The sequence below is a fragment of the Anguilla anguilla genome, chromosome 19 (genome assembly GCF_013347855.1).
Source record: "Anguilla anguilla isolate fAngAng1 chromosome 19, fAngAng1.pri, whole genome shotgun sequence".
Taxonomy (NCBI): Eukaryota; Metazoa; Chordata; class Actinopteri; order Anguilliformes; family Anguillidae; genus Anguilla; species Anguilla anguilla.
Window position 1 is genome coordinate 3951954 of NC_049219.1, and position 20284 is coordinate 3972237.

A 20284-nucleotide genomic window follows, 5' to 3' on the forward strand; every position below is an offset into this window, starting at 1 on the left:
TGACGTTATCCGAATCCACATGTACTCATAAATCATCCACCCGCCACCCACCCGAACAAATTATTTTCTCCGATTTAGAGACCCGCACCCGATCACACATTATCGCTATTTCTCATTATTTCGCAGCTGTTGCATATGACATACCCAGCACCTGACTCGTCATTCACTGAATCGCTCCCACACGGAACTTTTCTGCCCTTCCTTTTTTAATTCTCCTTTTTTAATTTTCTCTCTGTTCTTTTTTGCCTCCATTGCTGCTTAAGACAAATGGACGCCGCAATTGGCGCAACGAGAGTCTAGTCTGCTAATTCGCGCCTGACGAAAAATGAAGCTTAAAATATGTTCACATTTTAGAGAATGTAATTAATATTTTCCTCATTAATTATGTATTATTTCACCCACCCGCAACCCATCCGCTATTAATCAGAATGTGAATTTTTATGACTGATCCGCAGATTAACCGTGGTGCCCGCTGATATAACTGTGATCCGCACATCACTAATACACACATGCCTTATTTTTTCCCCACCCGCATTCAGCGAAGAAGAATATCAGGGTAAGAGCCAATCAGAGGCAGAGTAGGGGCGGGTCTTCGCAGAATGCGGGTGGGGAAAAAAATAACGCTACACTACACACACACAGACAGACCTGCTAAATGTCAGGTGCACCGGTGTGACTAATAAAAATGTTTAGTCGCACTTGACAGATTTTTGGTCGCATGTTCAACCAAAATGGTCGCACTCTGGAGCCTTGATTTATACTCACTACTATCCCAGCATCCTGTTGGCTTTTTTACTGCAACAGCACAGTACCTAGAACCTGAAAGGATTTGATCAACTATTACTCCCAAAATTGAGCACATTCCAATGTCGTTCCTCCCATAAAGTAATCTAGCCTGATGTTTTTATTTCCCACATGTAGAACTTTACATTGAGCTGTATTGAGTTTCATTTGCCAGGTTTCCACCGACTTCTGGATTCACTTCTGTCACATATTGCAGTCTTCATCCATCCCCATTATTCACTACCTGCTCTGCACTCTAATGAAATCCATACTTATACTAGAGCTACCGCGGTTACTGCATTACCGCGGTAATGCAATCACGTGTTGACGACAGGGAAACTTAATGCTACAGGGCATAGGTGGCTTGCTGCCCTAGCCACATACGATTTTGAAGTAAAATATCGCCCTGAGAAGGTCAATGTTGAGGCTGATTTGCTTTCCCGAAACTGGATTTAACCGGACACTGAGACGTGGAGAAACCTTTCACAGGGTGATGTGAAGGCGATTTGTGGTCGTGTGCATGTGCAGGAGTCTAGTGACAGTGATGTGCACTTGGCAGACAAACTAGGTGTTCCAGCAGAAGGTGTTCCTGAGCTGTATGCTTTTGCAACTCATCTCAATTTGGGTCAGCTAGAACAGTTCACCCGAGAATACCTGCGAGAAGCGCAGCTAGAGGACAGTGTTCTCAGAGTAGTTAGAGAGGCTTTGAACACAGGTCAGTGGCCGGCAAACTAGAGCTGCCGCGGTTACTGCATTACCGTGGTAACGCAATCACGTCACGTCCACCGCAGAGTCAAGCTGATCACCGCTTCACCGCTGGGTTTTGTTTTTTTCCTGTTTATTTTAGGCCAATTGTTTATGTTCCAATTTTTGCTTGTAAAAGCTGTGATCTGAAATAGATGCAATGCAATTTTAAAAATAATTATAATTATAATTGTGTAGCCTATTTTCTTCACTCCATGTGTTCGAAAGTTTTCACTCACAGTTGCGCAGTTAACGTTCTGATCGGAGAAAGTGTCACCCAGAACGTGCTTTGCAACTGTTGGCTATGGACAGTTTTCGCTTCAAATTAGGCTAAAAACATGGATCTTGTAGCGAAACCCAACGTTACTTCTCCTGTTTGGGAACATTTTGTCTTTGAGCCCGATGAAGATGGAAAGCCAAAGAATTTGGATGAGGCAGTGTGCCGCATTTGCAGCAAGAGAACAACGTCATCCGAGGAAACAGGACAAATCTAGCATCGCATCTTAGGACCACTCACCGTCCGTTATACGATGCAATGAAATGCACCCCATCTACCTCGGGAGGTACCGCCTCGGCACTACGTCAGTTAGGAGTCTCAGAGGCATTTGCCAGAGTGACTAAATACAACCGGGACAGCAACAAGTGGCGAGCACTTACAACAACTGTAACAAAGTATTTGGTTGTGGAGATGGTGCCTTTCCGGACTGTGGAAAAGCCATAATTCCGAGCTATGCTTCAGTCCTTCGACAAGCAGTATGAACTGCCGGGCAGAACCTATTTTTCGGAAACAGCCATTCCAGAAATGTACTTGAAAGTAAAAAACGAAATCGTAGCTGGAGGTTTAAATTATTATTTTTTTATGGCGGTTACCGCAACGGTTTGAATGGCTTCGCTAATTTTAGCAGTAAGGAAATAAATCAATACCACGGCAGCTCTAACTTATACCCCACTCTCTTTCTCATGCTGACCTTGTGTTGAAGATGAGTTGTATTCCTTCACATTACACACCTGTGTGTTCTACAGAGTTGTGGTGTTTCTGAAGATGTTGAGCATAAAATCAGATATTATTACTGTTGGTAAAATCAACTATTGGTCGATAGGGTATGTGTGTACATCTTAGGGAAGAGGGTCAATCTGATCAACATGCAAACTGCTGTTTAGGTGCAATGTTACATCACTTAGTTTTGTCACTCTTCTGTGGTTCCAATCCAAAGCTAAAGTCTGGATTTCAGAACATTTAAATTCTACAGCAGTTGGCTTTACTTATCTTGCTAGGCAGAGGGTAGAGGTTGCGCAGGGTCATTATATAGCAGGAACACAAGGAGACTCCTCACTGCTGTATAGAGCACAGGGTCATTATATAGCAGGAATACAAGGAGACTCATCACTGCTGTATAGATCACAGGGTCATTATATAGCAGGAACACAAGGAGACTCCTCACTGCTATATAAAGCACAAGGTCATTATATGCACCTTTAGCTGCTCCAAACAAAACTGCCACCAACCCACCAAACTGTCCATAGCCACGCTCCCAAACACCATCTAAAAGCACCCTCCCCTAGGCCTGGAAGCTAGGCCTCTTATAGAGCCCATGGTTAGGTAATGGGCCACAGCTGCAGCAATACCTCTCTGTAGGGCCGATGCTGCCCCCTGGTGGACAGCACCCCAATTCCCTTCCTGGCATCACATGTTAAACAGGCAAAAGCTTTGAGGATATGCTGTGGGGCACTCAGAACAACACCAATTAATGCATTACTAATGAGATGGGAGAAACACCACTGAGGCATAGATGGATAAAACTTGCTTTGCATAAGTGTATTAAGTTTAAATGATCTAGTGTAGATCAGCCTGCTAAGAATCCTGTTGAGATCTCATGGGAAGTGGACATGCAAGGGATTAATTGTTAATTAATTATGCTGCAACATGATGAACAGACAAACCAACTAATAAATAACTCTCTAGTGCTTCCTCAGGCAGTATGTGAGAAGGGCATCCAATTGATCTGGCGTAATCTGAATTATGGAGTGAAACATTCAGGCGAAGAGCCACTTCCTCCAAATGGCTGATCACTACAGGGTCAATCTCTGTGATGCAGCTACCTGGAACAAACTGTCAAGGCATCCACAGAAAAGAGCACATAATGATGACTAGCATTTTCAGCTAGGTCAGCCAGGCTGAAGCCTCTGGCTATCTCTTGCCTGTATAGGAAACAACAGTTTTCCTATTTGGCTCAATTCTGAAAATATAACTAGAACTAGATTAATCATTTTTAATACAAACCATTCACATCTACATCCTAATTATGATTTCATACCATAATGGAATTTCTGGGACGTGCCATTCAGAAACTGACATGGCGAGCTAACCTAAGTTTTAATACCTTTAAAGGTTCACACAAAGTAAGGTAACTCAATACAGTTTGATGTTTTAGGATACAAACACTGTTTCTAATCTATCTATTGATTACATTTAAATGTTTTTCATAGCCTATTGCCAACTGGTGAAAACTTATCACGATACTGTACATTTGTAGTGTAGTCAGGTTATCCACTAGGTGGAGCCCTAGGCTTTTTGAAGCAGGATATACCAACCAATGTAAGACGTCAGTGAGGTAGTGAGGTAGCTTGTTCAGGAGATTGAGTGCAGCCGTGCTGTATGTATGCCACAGTTCTTTAAGCTCCAAAGTAAAGTTTATCATAAACTCTTCTATGTGGTCCTGTTCTTTTCCCTTCTCAAGTTATCCCAGCATTATTCTGCAGTTCCCGTTGAATGTCTTCCCTTTTCAGTCCTGTTATGTTCCCTTGCTCTGGAGCTGATTGCTCTATCAAAAATATGCAATCTGTTAGTCACGAAAAGACTGTTTACGATTACATACATTTGGATCTTTGATATGCACACACATTACAGCACCCAAAAAATACTTATGGTAAAACAATGTGCTTACATATCACCAAAACAAACTTTTATTTGGCAATATCTCCCAAAATGTTTATCAAAATCCCTTACCTTTCGTTGGAGTGAAAGCAAGGGTCATTCTGAGTGTTTATCCTGAAATACGTCACTCAAGCTGCACTACCTAACCAAAAAAATAAAATCTGTGTTACGTTTTGCCCTGCTCTGCCCTACTAACGTAAATGTGGTAAAAAGCAACCGGTGTTGAAGCAAGGCATGTACAGTGAATCTACGTACACTGGTATCGATCAACCAATTGAAATATTGTGACACTATGACATATTTTCATTGACAGTCCCCTCATTAACATATGGATGAAAAAATACAGAAATAAATACAGAAATATATATATATATATATATATATACAGGCATAAATGAATCAAAACATAAATAAGGATATAAATATATACAGAAATAAATGAATCAAGCAATAAATAAATATGGAAATGAACATCCACAGAAATGAATGAATCAAGAAATAAATATGGAAATAAATGCAAATACCAATTTGTCAGATTTTGTCTATTCATTTATTTGTACATTCATTAATTTTTACATTTTCTTGCTTTTGTATTTATTTATTTATTTATTATTTTTACATTTTTGGTCCTCCATATACCTGTAGTACCAGTCAGTGGAAATAATCAGTTGTGGTGTTTCTCTGCAGCCAGCAGATGGCGATGCAGTGTATTTCATTTGCCGCCTTGGTTACATTATTAGATGAAGATTGAATGTTTTTAAAATATAAAGATGTTTGTAGACTGAAGGTGAGGTAAAGTACACCATAGTGATCATACTAGTGCAGTTTCTTGTGTTAGCAAATTAAATATGTTTGCAATCATGTTGTTTGCCATGTGATATCATCGCAACATGGAACAGTTTTGTTAATGAAATCCTTGCAGGAGGCCCCCGACCTTGAGTTGAATTTGCTCCTTATTTTTAGTTATTTTTTGTTAATTGAGCCAAGTGATAACCTTTTTTTTATGGATTAGTCAGAATACTTTATGAATGTAATTAATATAAACTCTTCCTTTTTTTGTGTGTACTGTGTACATCCCAGGAATGCAGGTACTGTACAAATAGGAAATTCCACATTTATCTGCTGCCAAGGTGCACAGTGTGACAATTAGCAGTGAATTTCAATTGTGTGTGTGTGTTGTGTGTGTGTCTGTATGTGTGTGTGTATATGTGTGTGTGTGTGTGTGTGTGTGTGTGTATGTGTGTTGTGTGTGTGTGTGTGTGTGGTCTCTCCACAGGCTGGGTTGGTGTAATCTCACAGAGGGCTGCTGTGATGTTCTGGCCTCAGTCCTGCACTCTCCTCACTCAGAGCTGAGAGATCTGGAGCTCAGAGACAATGAGCTGCAGGATTCAGGAGTGAGAGCGCTCTCTGCTGGACTGGAGGACCCACACTGTAAACTGCAGAGACTGGGGTGAGTACAAACACAAACCCCTTCAATCAAAAAGGGTTCCAATGTGACACAATACAGCACTAATGTTAATAATGACTAAATATAGCACTGATATTACTAATGTTTTTAATGTTAAAATAGACAAGAGAGTTATTTTTCTTCACATAAATAAAGCAACATTTTCCTGTTCTTCCTCTTGGTAGAAACACATTTTAAATCTGACATCAGTTGGAAAAAACATATTTTTGAGAAGCGTCAAATCATTTCTATTCATACATTCTTCAAAATTATGAAATATCATTGAATCTGTTCAAATTTAGTTTAACTGGTCATTTTCTTAAATAGTCATGGTTAATTCCACAGCCCTATTATCACTGCTAGGTGTTTGACACACACAGCCCTGTTAGTTTATTTTAATGTGTGTAAGGTGTGTAACACACTGTTATGTGTTTGACACACACAGCCCTGTTAGTTTATATTAATGTGCTGTAAGGTGTGTAACACACTGCTATGTGTTTGACACACACAGCCCTGTTAGTTTATATTAATGTGTGTAAGGTGTGTAACACACTGCTATGTGTCTGACTCACACAGCCCTGTTAGTTTATTTTAATGTGCTGTAAGGTGTGTAACACACTGCTGTGTCTTTGACACACACAGCCCATTTAGTTTATATTAATGTGTATAAGGTGTGTAACACACTGCTATGTGTTTGACACACACAGCCCTGTTAGTTTATATTAGTGTGTGTAAGGTGTGTAACACACTACTATGTGTTTGACACACACAGCCCGTTAGTTTATATTAATGCGTGTAAGGTGTGTAACACACTGCTATGTGTTTGACACACACAGCCCTGTTAGTTTATATTAGTGTGTGTAAGGTGTGTAACACACTGCTATGTGTTTGACACACACAGCCCTGTTAGTTTATATTAATGAGTGTAAGGTGTGTAACACACTGCTATGTGTTTGACACACACAGCCCTGTTAATTTATATTTGTGTGTAAGGTGTGTAACACACTGCTATGTGTTTGACACACACACCCATGTTAGTTTATATTAATGTGTGTAAGGTGTGTAACACACTGCTATGTGTTTGACACACACAGCCCTGTTAGTTTATGTTATTGTGTGTAAGGTGTGTAACACACTGCTATGTCTTTGACACACACAGCCCTGTTAGTTTATATTAATGTGTGTGAGGTGTGTAACACACTGTTATGTGTTTGACACACACAGCCCTGTTAGTTTATATTAATGTGCATGTAAGGTGTGTAACACACTGCTATGTGTCTGACTCACACAGCCCTGTTAGTTTATTTTAATGTGCTGTAAGGTGTGTAACACACTGCTGTGTCTTTGACACACACAGCCCATTTAGTTTATATTAATGTGTATAAGGTGTGTAACACACTGCTATGTGTTTGACACACACAGCCCTGTTAGTTTATATTAGTGTGTGTAAGGTGTGTAACACACTACTATGTGTTTGACACACACAGCCCGTTAGTTTATATTAATGCGTGTAAGGTGTGTAACACACTGCTATGTGTTTGACACACACAGCCCTGTTAGTTTATATTAGTGTGTGTAAGGTGTGTAACACACTGCTATGTGTTTGACACACACAGCCCGTTAGTTTATATTAATGCGTGTAAGGTGGGTAACACACTGCTATGTGTTTGACACACACAGCCCTGTTAGTTTATATTTGTGTGTAAGGTGTGTAACACACTGCTATGTGTTTGACACACACAGCCATGTTAGTTTATATTAATGTGTGTAAGGTGTGTAACACACTGCTATGTGTTTGACACACACAGCCCTGTTAGTTTATGTTATTGTGTGTAAGGTGTGTAACACACTGCTATGTCTTTGACACACACAGCCCTGTTAGTTTATATTAATCTGTATAAGGTGTGTAACACACTGCTATGTGTTTGACACACACAGCCCTGTTAGTTTATATTAATGTGTGTAACGTGTGTAACACACTGCTATGTGTTTGACTCACACAGCCCTGTTAGTTTATATTAATGTGTGTAAGGTGTGTAACACACTGCTATGTGTTAGACACACACAGCCCTGTTAGTTTATATTAATGTGTGTAAGGTGTGTAACACACTGCTATGTGTTTGACACACACAGCCCTGTTAGTTTATATTAATGTGTGTAACGTGTGTAACACACTGCTATGTCTTTGACACACACAGCCCTGTTAGTTTATATTAATGTGTGTAAGGTGTGTAACACACTACTATGTGTTTGACACACACAGCCCTGTTAGTTTATATTAATCTGTATAAGGTGTGTAACACACTGCTATGTCTTTGACACACACAGCCCTGTTAGTTTATATTAATGTGTGTAAGGTGTGTAACACACTACTATGTGTTTGACACACACAGCCCTGTTAGTTTATGTTATTGTGTGTAAGGTGTGTAACACACTGCTATGTGTTTAACACACACAGCCCTGTTAGTTTATACTGATGTGTTTTAAAGTAGCACACTGCTATGTGTTTAACACACACAGCCCTGTTTGTTTATATTAATGTGTGTACGGTGTGTAACGAACTGCTATGTGTCTGACACACACAGCCCTGTTAGTTTATATTAATGTGCTGTAAGGTGTGTAACACACTGCTATGTGTTTGACACACACAGCCCTGTTAGTTTATATTAATCCATGTAAGGTGTGTGTGTCCTCTCTGCAGGCTGTCAGGCTGTAGATTCACACAGAGAGGCTGTGATTCTCTGGCTTCAGCTCTGTGTTCAAACCCCTCACACCTGAGAGAGCTGGACCTGAGATACAATCACCCAGGAGACTCAGGAGTGAGAGCGCTGTCTGCTGCTAAACTGGACACACTCACACTGCTGTAAGTACAGAGAGTTTCCACAATGCACCACACACACACACACACACACACACACACACCTGGGAGAGCTGGACCTGAGATACAATCACCCGGGAGACTCAGGAGTGAGAGCGCTGTCTGCTGCTAAACTGGACACACTCACACTGCTGTAAGTACAGAGAGTTTCCACACTGCACCTCACACACACACACACAAAAGGAGTTGGGGGGGGGGGGCATGGAGGGCACTGTACAAACCAGCGTTACTCTGGAGAGTTGGGGATCTCCTGTGGAGGGTGCTGCACGGGATCACTGCAGTAAATAAGATGTGGTTGTTGTAGTTAGGGGTTTGATCAGGGACACGGTGATGGTGGAGTTTCATTATTACAAAGCAAAGCAAGTGTGTTTCAGAGTGTGTGTGTTATAAGGGTGTTTTATGTTCAGTGGAGGGAGGGGAGCTGTTTTTGCACAAGGACAGGGTGAGTGAATGGAATAAGTTTCCTTTCTGACAGATTTGTGTTTTTTTCATATGATTGTGGTTTTGTGTTTTATTGTGCCTTTGTTTTTATTTATGTGATGTCATTGGTGTGTTGAGAGTGGAAATAAAGGATGGTTAAAATTCAGAATTCTGTTCTGCTCTTCTTACAGTGTGGACCATGGAGGAGAGAACAGGACCAAACCAGGACCCAGGAAATGTGAGTGTGTATCGACACAGAACACTTTCCATAGATATGTGTGTGTGTGTGTGTGTGTGTGTGTGTGTGTGTGAGAAAGAGAGACTTCTCTCTTACACACATAAACACACAAACAGAAACACACATGTACACAAACACACACACACAGGTACTATGACAGTCCTTTCTCTCTCACACACATAATAAGGTGAATATTAATAATGATAATTAATCTCATTAATGTCTCTGGTGTGCAGACGGCTGTCAGCTCACACTGGATCCAAACACAGCGCACAGAGAGCTGTCTCTGTCTGAGGGGAACAGGAGGGTGACACACACACCGGGGAGAGAGGAGCCATATCCTGATCATCCAGAGAGATTTGAGTACTGGGAGCAGGTTGTGTCCAGAGAGAGTGTGTGTGAGCGCTGTTACTGGGAGGCTGAGTTCAGTGTGTCTGAGAGGAACGGATGGGTTGATATAGCAGTGACAGATAAAGGAATCAGCAGGAAAGGAGAGGATTCTGACTCTGTGTTTAGATGGAATAAAAACTCCTGGAGTCTGGGCTGCTTTAATGATTACGGTCGCTCTGATAAACTCAGTTACTATGTCTGGCACAATAATAACCAAACACACATACCTGCCCCCCCCCCCCTACCGCAGAGCAGGAGTGTGTGATGATGATGATGATGGTAGAGGAGTGTGTGTGTACAGGGTAGGAGTGTGTGTGGACCGTCCAACCGGCACTCTGTCCTTCTACAGTGTCTCTGACTCTGACAGACTGACCCTCCTGCACAGATTCCACACACACTTCACTCAACACAAACCCCTCTGTGCTGGATTTTATGTGCGTGACGCCTCAGTGTCCCTCTGCCAACTGGAGTAGAGACACACACACACACGCACGTGCGCGCACACACACACACACACACGCATGTGCGTGCACACACAAATATGCATGTGCACACACACACACGCACGCACACACACACACACGCATGTGCGCGCACGCACAAATATGCATGTGCACACACACACACGTGCGCACACACACAAATATGCATGTGCACACACACACGCGCATTCACACACACACACGTGCGCGTACACACTTGCACACATGCGCGCACACACAAATACATACACTTATGTACACACACACACCACATTCATATACCCACTCACACACACACCACACACACTCATATACACATACACACACACACTCAGATACACATAGACACATACACCCACATACACACATCCACACACACACATACTCTCACACACACCCTTGCTTTCTCACACTCATGCACACGCACTCACAAATACACACACTGATGTACACTCATGCACACGCACTCACACACCTACGCACGCAGACACTCGTGCACACACACTCACACTCTTACACACATGTGCACACCCTCTCACACCCAATCACACACATGCATACACACACCTACACACATGAACACACACAATCTCTCGCACACACGAACAAACACATTCACCAGTGCACTCTCACGCACATACACATGCATACATATGTACACACGCTCATAACCGTATGCACACACACACTTTCTCTCTCTCTCATACTCAGTCACTCACACACACACCCTCTCTCTCTCACACACACACACTCACATCCACACACATTCACACAAATGCACGCACACACACACAAACTCATGCACTCACGCACGCACACATACATGCGTGCAGAGACGCAGACACGTGTCAACACACATTCACATTCCCATACGCATGCACACACATGTATAAACACACACACACACACTCACATTCACACAAACGCACGCACACACACACACAAACTCATGCACTCACGCACACACACACATGCCTGCAGAGACACAAACATGTGTCAACACACACACTCCTCAGTGTCCCTCTGCTAACTGGAGTAGAGACACACACATGCGTGCGCACACACACGCATGCACACACACACACAGACATATATATACACACACTATCATGTACAGATACACACACTCAATCACACACTCACACATACACACACACACACACACACACTCGCACATGTATATACACACACACACACTCATACACACACACACACTCGTATATACATACACACACTCAATCACACACATATATATACACACTCATATGCACCTAGACTCACACACATGCACTCACACATCTATACACACTCTCGCACAACCAATCACACACACACCCTCTCTCTCTCACATACACTCCATCACACACACACACTCTCACACACACCCTTTCTCTCTCAGTCATGCACACGCACTCACAAATACATACACTCATATTTACTCATGCACACGCACTCACAGACCTATGCACGCACACTCTCTCACACCCAGTCACTCACACACACCTACACACGGACACACACAATCTCATGCACACGCGCATGCACACATACACGCACTCATACACAAACACTTTTTCTCTCACTCACACACTCACATACAGTATACAGACACGCACACACACACATTTATGCAATCACGCACAAACACAAACGTGTCAACACACACACATTCTCATTCCCATACACACACACGCACACATGTATAAACACACATGCACACACATACATACGTGCACACACCATATACACATGTATACACAAACATTCTCATACCCATACATACACACACACACACACGTATAAACACACACATTCACAAAGGCACTCTCACGCACACACACATACACATACATACACTCATTCTCTTGCACGCACACACACTCAAATAAACAATCACACACACATTCACACAAACGCATGCACACACACTTTCTCTTCCCCATACACACACGCACCTGTGTGCACACGCACACATACTCATGCACTCAATCATACTCTCACACATGCACACATACATACATGCGTGCACACGCACACACATTCTCTTACCCATACACACACACAACCCGGGCACACACGTACTCATGCACTCACACACATACACACACATGTTCACATCCACAGTCACTCCCACAAACGTACGCATGTATGCACACACATTCACAAATTCACGCACACAAACACACTCTCACCCAGTCACACACACACACACTCATCGACACACTTGCAACCTTCCTTGATCAATGCCTTACCAGTGCAATTTCAGCTGTGCCCAATATTATATATATATATATATAACCTCAGTACAGCCTAACCCCTGTACATAAGAGTATTATCTTTTAGCAGTTCAGGTTAAGCACTCATTGTCTAAATGTGATTTTCTGTACATTTTAATTAATTTATATTGAAAATATTCAAGGTGTGTTTATGTACTTTTGATTATTAAAACATTAATATAACATTGAGAGTAATAATGCCAAAAGATGGCAGTGTAAATTGTTTTTGAAGTAATAATTCTATCTCCTGTATCTGCATATTTTTTAAAAGAATCCAGTGGCAAACTCCTCCACTTAAATGTGCATTTTACTAGTTTTTACAGTTGCTTTCATTCATTTTCACAAGAGTTCCAATGTGCAAATTTCTGTTGGAAAATGCAGCTGATAGGGAGAATGCAGAATGATCACTGCAGTGTACTTATTTCCTTTCATTACTGTAAACAATGATGGATTGAGTTTCCTTATTAATTCTTTTAGGATTGTTTTTTTTTTTTGCTTTAATTTTCTGTATTTTCAGACACTAATATGCAATGATTAAACCTGAATTATAAAAATATCAAATGTTTTGCTGTTGTGATTTATTATTGTGTGATGTATTGAACTCCTGTGACACAGTAGTACTTATTTCATATTCTGTATGGGATTATGTTTGGGCTCAATTTGAGTAGATCAGCATGGGGCTAAAATCTGCAGCTGAAGCAATGACATTCATCGACAGTAGTGGAAATAAAATCCATTATAAGAGAAGTTGTGTAGTGTCTGGTGAATGCTTGCTTATGTTGCTGTAGTGTAACCACAACTCAATACATTTTGAAAAGGCACTGCTTGTCTATTGAGCTGGTATGTTTATGTTACCTCTCAAATAATGGTTTTCCTGAAGGTTTGACCTGGGTCTGCTGCACATCAGTTGAATGGATTAGACCACTAAGCCAAAATCAGGGCAGAAGTGTGGTTTGCATGACATCCAGTCTCTGAGATGTTCCTTTGACCCTACAGTTTTTCTCATTTTTTCAGATGCATTTCTGATATCTGCAGTCACACATTACAAATGCATTACAGTATGTTATGATTGCTTTGGCTCAATGTGGAAAACTCAATTTGCCAAACTGACTGGCAAAATTCTTACCCTAAGACACTAATTGCAGTACCTACCCACAAAGTGCACAACTCTAAATCACACTCAGTTTTCACAATACAGTCGTCTCCTATTAGTACAATGTTCCAATGCTTATTGCTAGACATGCAGATTGTGAAATGAAATCAAGATGTTTGCAATTCTGTCTCATCACTTCCAGCAACATTGCCCAGGTGAGTCGCATTGCAGCACGATTGATAATCCCAACATAAAAGGCTGTTTTACAGCACTACATTCAGCAGTGTTTGACAACATGGAGCAGCCCAATGCAGTTGGTACTGATGGACGGGTCGTGGCTGAGGCTGTGGCTGAGGTTGTGGTCAAGCAGGTAGAAGAAATGCTGCTGTATTGAATGAATTTAGAGCCACAGTGATTGACCATATCATAAATCCAGGCATAAAAATGGGAGAAGCTGGAAGGATTGTAAGGCCAAACTTAAAAACAGTGGCATCTAATAAGAGCTTTTGGACTGAACATTGATGAGTCAATAATTTACTGCAAAATGTGATACTGTAATTACATTACAGGATTGTTGTGTTGGTGTCATTTTATATAATTTCTGTTCCATGACGAGCCTGTAAGCCATGCTAATCATTTTTATTAGCAACTCTGTTTTTCCAAAATTCCGTCTTATTCCTCATGGGGGAAAATTGCGTTTGTGTTAGGTATTCCTGTGGCTCTGTCTGTTCTGATAATGTGATTATTTTTATTCCAATCGGTTTGAAATGACACATTCTGCCTAGTCTGTTCAAACTCTACATATTGTTTATGCCCTGCACCTGAACAAATTAGATGTGCCCATTCTACTGTACCATCTCCTTTGTAAGCTAAGAAGCTGACTACATCAGAATCTGTACTACTGGCGTTTTATGAGAGCTGAAAATGTACAGCATTGTTAATCAGAAATTATATCTTGGTGGGTAAATTGGTGTATATGTTGTAGAACATAGTTTGTCATTGATTTATAAATATACCAGTATATCCTGGGCTTTCACTGATGGTTTAATTGTAGTACATATAGCAGTGGCCTGATATGCATTCTATGTTTGCAGTTTGCTTCTACCTGACTGCTCTCCCCCAGCTGGGAAACAGAGGGGCACAACCCCCCCAGCAGGGAAGCAGAGGGGCACAACCCCCCCCAGCAGGGAAGCAGAGGGGCACAGAAGACTCCGAGTCATCCCACCATGGACAGCGCAGGAGAGGTAGCAGGTTTTAGCAGTTTGTTAAGGTGGTCTGGGAGGATGGACAGCGTGGGAAAGTGTGGAGGACAGATCGCTCAGTGGGTCAGACTGGTGGAAGATACCACAAGCCAGGCTTAGCTTCCTGATCAGGGCCAATTATGACACCCTGCCTTCTCCTCAGAACCTGCGCTAATGGTTTGGTGCAGATGAGACCGTCCGCTCTGTGCTGCACCCAAACGAGGCCTCCGGCACGTTCTGTCAGACTGTGAGACGGCTCCAGCACAGGGACACAGAGCAGGTCTGTCAGGCTGTGAGACGGCTCCAGCACAGGGACACAGAGGAGGCCTCCGGCACAGGGACACAGAGCAGTGCTCCTTATATGGCGATGTGGTCTACTTGGGTGAAGGTGGTGCTCCTTATATGGAGATGTGGTCCACTCAGGTGAGGGTGGTGCTCCTTATGGAGCTCACCCTCCCATGGGAGGAGGGGGCAGAAGCAGCCTATGAGCGGAAACGCCTGAAGTACTCCGACCTGGCAGCGGAGTGTGAGAGTGTAAGGAGTGTAAGGAGGTCGGTTAGAGAGCGACAGTATATCCAGTGGAGGTGGGACGCTGGGGGTTCACCTACCAGTCAGTGCTCTACCTTCTGGAGAACATGGGCATGGCAGGGGCAAGGCTGAAGAGGGCAGCTAGGGTCGCCCTGTGGAGCTACCGGCCACAATCGGCACTGGCACAGTCCGGATTCAACCCGGGGCCGTGAGGCTCATCCATGCACCTCAGCGTGGGGCCTTAACTAAATGAGCCATCCAGCAGCCCCAAGCCTAATTTCAATAAAATTACACCTTACCAGCATCTTGTTATGTTTCTGTTGTCACTTCACTTTTTAGACTATCTGCTTTTCTCCTGCACAATCTTTGTTTCGGTTTTGTAGTATGGGCGTGGTTTTCTCTTTCTCTCTCTCTCCCCTCAGCTGATCACTCTCACCTGTTCTGGCCGCATTCTCACACACTGGCTAATCACTCATTCCATTCACCTGTTCCCTGTTTGCATGTTCACGCTCCGTTCAATTATCTCTCATTTCACTCACCTGGTTCTTTTGGTATATATTCTCTGTTTCCCTGTTCTTCCTTGCCAGATTGTGCCTCCTGTTTACAGTGCCTTTCCAGCGTTTACCTCTCGTTAGTCTGACTCTTGTTTTGATCTTGCCTGTTTACCCGACCACCGATTTTTTGCCTGCCGACTTTGTTTTGCTGATTTCCTGTTCTGACATCCGCCTGTTTAACGACTTCGATTTTTGCCCCGGTGGATTTTTCTGGTTTTTGATCTTTGCACGAACTGACTACGAGACTGCCTGCTGTATTGTGTACCTTTGAATTAAACATCTCCTTCGGGAGTTTCGACACTCGGTTGTACAAGTCTGCATTCGGGTCCACCACACCCCGACCCGTGACAGAACAATCTGGCCAGTATGGACCCAGCGGACCCAGAGCACCTGCGCAACGCCCTCGCCAGCCAAGGCAGCACTCGTGGGACGGCACGAGCAAGCCCTCCGTGAGATCCGGTATTCGCTGACAGCACTCGCTGGTCAGATGCAGCAGCTGACCACCCGCCTCCCGGCTCCCGCTCCCGAAGCCCCGACGGCTCCTCCCGACCCGGTCCAGCTCTACACCCACGCAGCCCTCCTGCCCAGGGAGCCGCACATTCCTGCTCCGGAGCGCTACGCTGGAGACTTGGGGAAGTGCGAGGCGTTTCTAATGCAGCGTTCGCTCGACCTTCAACCAGCAACCCACCACTTACAACAACGATGGGAAAAAGATTTCTTGCATCGTGGGGCTGCTGAAAGGATCTGCATTAGACTGGGCCACAGCAGTTTGGGAGAGCCAACCTCCTACAAACTTCACCTGCTCCAGTTTCGTTGCAGAAATGCGAGAAGTCTTTGATCGCCCCGTTTGCGGGAGAGACTATAATCAGCGCCTGCTGTCGATGCGCCAGGGCACGCGCAGCGCGGCGGCATTTTCAGCTGAGTTCCGGACTATCGCTGCGGAATCAGGATGGAACGACACTGCGCTCCAGGGGGTCTTCAGAGACGGGTTGTCCGAGGCTTTGAAGGATGAACTGGCTGCAGGAGACGATCCCGACAACCTCGATGCCCTGATCGCGCTGCTGGCCATCAAGCTGGACAACCGCCTCCGTGAGCGCCGCAGAGAGACGGCCAGACGCCAACCCTCAGCGAGCCCTTCAGCGGCCAGACGGCCAGACGCCAACCCTCAGCGAGCCCTTCAGCGAAATTCAGTTCCAGTCCCGGTCCTGGCATCAGTGTACCCCCGAGTCCGACCGCGCCCCGCACGCCCAGCGAGGAGCCAGTGCAGCTTGGAAGAGCCCACCTCACGCAAACGGAGCGTATGCGGCGAATCAGGACGGGACTTCGCATTTACTGTGGCACAGCCGGTCACGTATTATCCTCCTGTCCTATTCGGCCAAAAGATATTAGAGTGGGGACCCTGGTGAGCCGTACCACTTCCCCTCCTACCGCCCAGTCTAGCCCGCTGCTCGATGCCACACTGGTTCAGGACCAACAACCCCTCAGGCTACAGGCGTTGGTCGACTCTGGCGCTGACAAGAATTTCTTGGACGCCGAACCGGTCGTTCATTTTTTGCCTGCCGACTTTGTTTTGCTGATTCCTCTTCTGACCTCTGCCTGTTTAACGACTTCGATTTTTGCCTTCCGATTCTGTACTTTTGTCCCGGTGGATTTTTCTGGTTTTTGATCTTTGCACGAACTGACTACGATACTGCTTGCTGCATTGTGTACCTTTGAAGGTACACAATACCTTCAAAGGTACACAATTGTCCAAGTCTGCATTTGGGTCCACCACACTGCAACCCGTGACACATCTATAAGAAATGCTAACTACGATACAATATGCCAAATAGTCTCTGAATTGATAGGAACCACTCAAAGCAGGTACATGAGGCAGACAGGAAATCATCAGGTCAGACGACATGTTCCCACTGTAACAGAATTTAATACAATATGCACCAGGGAAATACCCACTACACAGCATGCAGTGGCATTCTCCAAAGACTCACTAAGTTATCTCAGTCTTGATAGTAGTTTATAAGCATCACACCTCATATGGTCACATCTCACAGGCATGAAGGCTCTGTCTGTGGTCACACACGCATGTTACATCAGTAATTAGGCATCTCAGCACACAACACAACAGCACAGTATAGTGCCTGGGACGGGGGCGGTATATCACCATGGTGGGTGCCAGAGCGTTTCGGGTCCTCTCAGGAGTGCACTCGGGACGGCCCTGAGCTGCATTCCATCCTCCCCGTAGCTCTCCATTGCTCCTCTCCCTCATCGCCACGGTAACTGGGAATGTGGAGACTGGGACAAGGCTGCAGGCTGCAGTAAGTGGCCAGGAGTGCACACAGAAATACAGAAACATACACTTCCCTTCACTACCTTAAGCCTCCAAGCAGCTGTACACCGCAGAACACAGTCTGAAGTGCATTAATCACTGCAGGTTTGCCACTGAATCTACAGGAACTGAGGCAGAGCAGTGAAAGAATGGGCAGTGATTCACTATGTGCGCTCATATACACATGAAAACTGTTTCTCTGATCGATCAAACATTGTCTGAATTATTTGTAAAACATTTTAGTTTACAGCCATATCCGCTGCAATTACTAAGGCATAAGTACACATGTAGTTGAGGAAATGAGTTTTGGTCTGATGGGCACTTCCTCGCTTGAACCAGAATCCACTGTTTGGGCTGTTCACAAAGGCCGATAACAGAATAAGCACAGCAAGTACATGAAGCTGTAACGTTCTGAGAGTTCTGAGAGCTAGCCTTGTAATAACTTGTCACTAGATGGGTTACAGTAGCTTTCTCTGGTCAGAGCATCACAGGCATCAGCATGAAGGTTGGTTTTTTGTGTATTACTGTTGCTCTACGAGTATCATCAAATTGTCATTGTTGTAGACATCATAAATGGTTGCATGCTTTCAGCAAGAACAGGGACACTGATGTTTCTTATTTTTAAGGGACCTTCTATGTTGTGTAAAATTATAGATTCAGTGTTGGCTTTTTTTTTTTTACCTAAACAATTTTTATAAGGAAAATATAACAAAAGCAAATGAGGAAACATCCATCGAAAGGCAAATCAACACTCAAGAGAAGTAAAAATCATGTTCAAAAATGAAAAAAAAACAAGCAAACAGAAAAGAAAACAAAAATAGAATAATAATGACAGCATTGCTACTTAATAAAAAAAACAACAAGGATAGAGAGCGAGAAAAAAAAGATCATTTAAAGAAAAGTAGACAAATGGGATGGAATTGAGAGGTAAAGTTGTATGGAGGGATTGTGGAGTGCGTGGTGTATGCGGACATGTGTTTATGTATGTGTGTGTGTCATATGTAGGACTGAATATGTAGGAATATGTAAGAAGAACTTGGATGGCATGACAAGAGAAAGTGGGAATTTGTCGTGAGCTTATCTGGGTATATTGGGCCAGGGAAAAATAAAGTAAAAAAGGAGAAGGTGAACCTGTAATGAACATGAAAGGTGAGTGTGTATTCATCAAGTTAGACTGTGTGTAAGTGTGTAATGTGTATGAGAGAGAGAGAGAGGGAGAGAAAGAAGGGGGGGGGGTTGGCTAACTGGTTCGTTTTGGTTGGATTATAAATTTAGATTATTAATTAATGGTTCCCAGTTTTCTCTGAATTGTGATTTGATTGTGGCTAGAAGCTGATGTTTTTTCTAATGATATGTATTCTGTGAGAAGGTTCAACCATTGCACAGTATTTACGATATTTCTTGTTTTCCAATGTACTAGGATAGTTTTCTTGGCGACAGTTAGGGCAGTGAGTATGGGCCTGGTGTTCTTGGTTGTTGAATTGATCGCGGATGTGTCTCCAAGTAGGCAGAGGGAGGGAGATAGTGGGATACTGCAACCCAAGAAACGGGATAATGTTTTAGTGACTATGTGCCAAAAGTGTTGGATGGGTGGGCATAGCCAAGTAGCGTGGAAATAATTGAGTGTTTAGAGTGCAGTGTGAGCATATGCCAGTGTCTGCTAGTTCCATTTTATACATCCTGTGTTGAGTAATATGTGCTCTGTGGATGACCTTGAATTGAATTAATTGTAAGTTAGTGTTGTCAGTCATGGTGAATGTGTTGGTGCATATTTGTTGCCAGAAGTCGGCGCTGGGAGAAATGGGCAAATCTACTTCCCATCCTGTAATGGGGAGGTGTATTGTAGAGTCCATATGTGTTAGTAGTTTGTATAGTTTAGAAAGAATTTTCTTCAGAGATGTTATTTTGTCGATTTCTGTTATTAATAATGGTGGCTGCAAGTCATTCAG

General features: G+C 43.4%; 1 protein-coding gene across 1 annotated transcript in view; it reads left to right on the forward strand.

Annotated features, from left to right (window-relative positions):
• The window catches only part of LOC118218881 (NLR family CARD domain-containing protein 3-like), a 159616-nt gene that overhangs the window by 96255 nt on the left and 43077 nt on the right, over positions 1 to 20284 (forward strand). Inside the window, exons 11-12 of the mRNA XM_035401607.1 lie at positions 5739 to 5912; positions 8611 to 8739. Of these exons, the coding sequence (XP_035257498.1) occupies positions 5739 to 5912; positions 8611 to 8739 (303 nt within the window). The remainder of the gene's footprint in view (positions 1 to 5738; positions 5913 to 8610; positions 8740 to 20284) is intronic.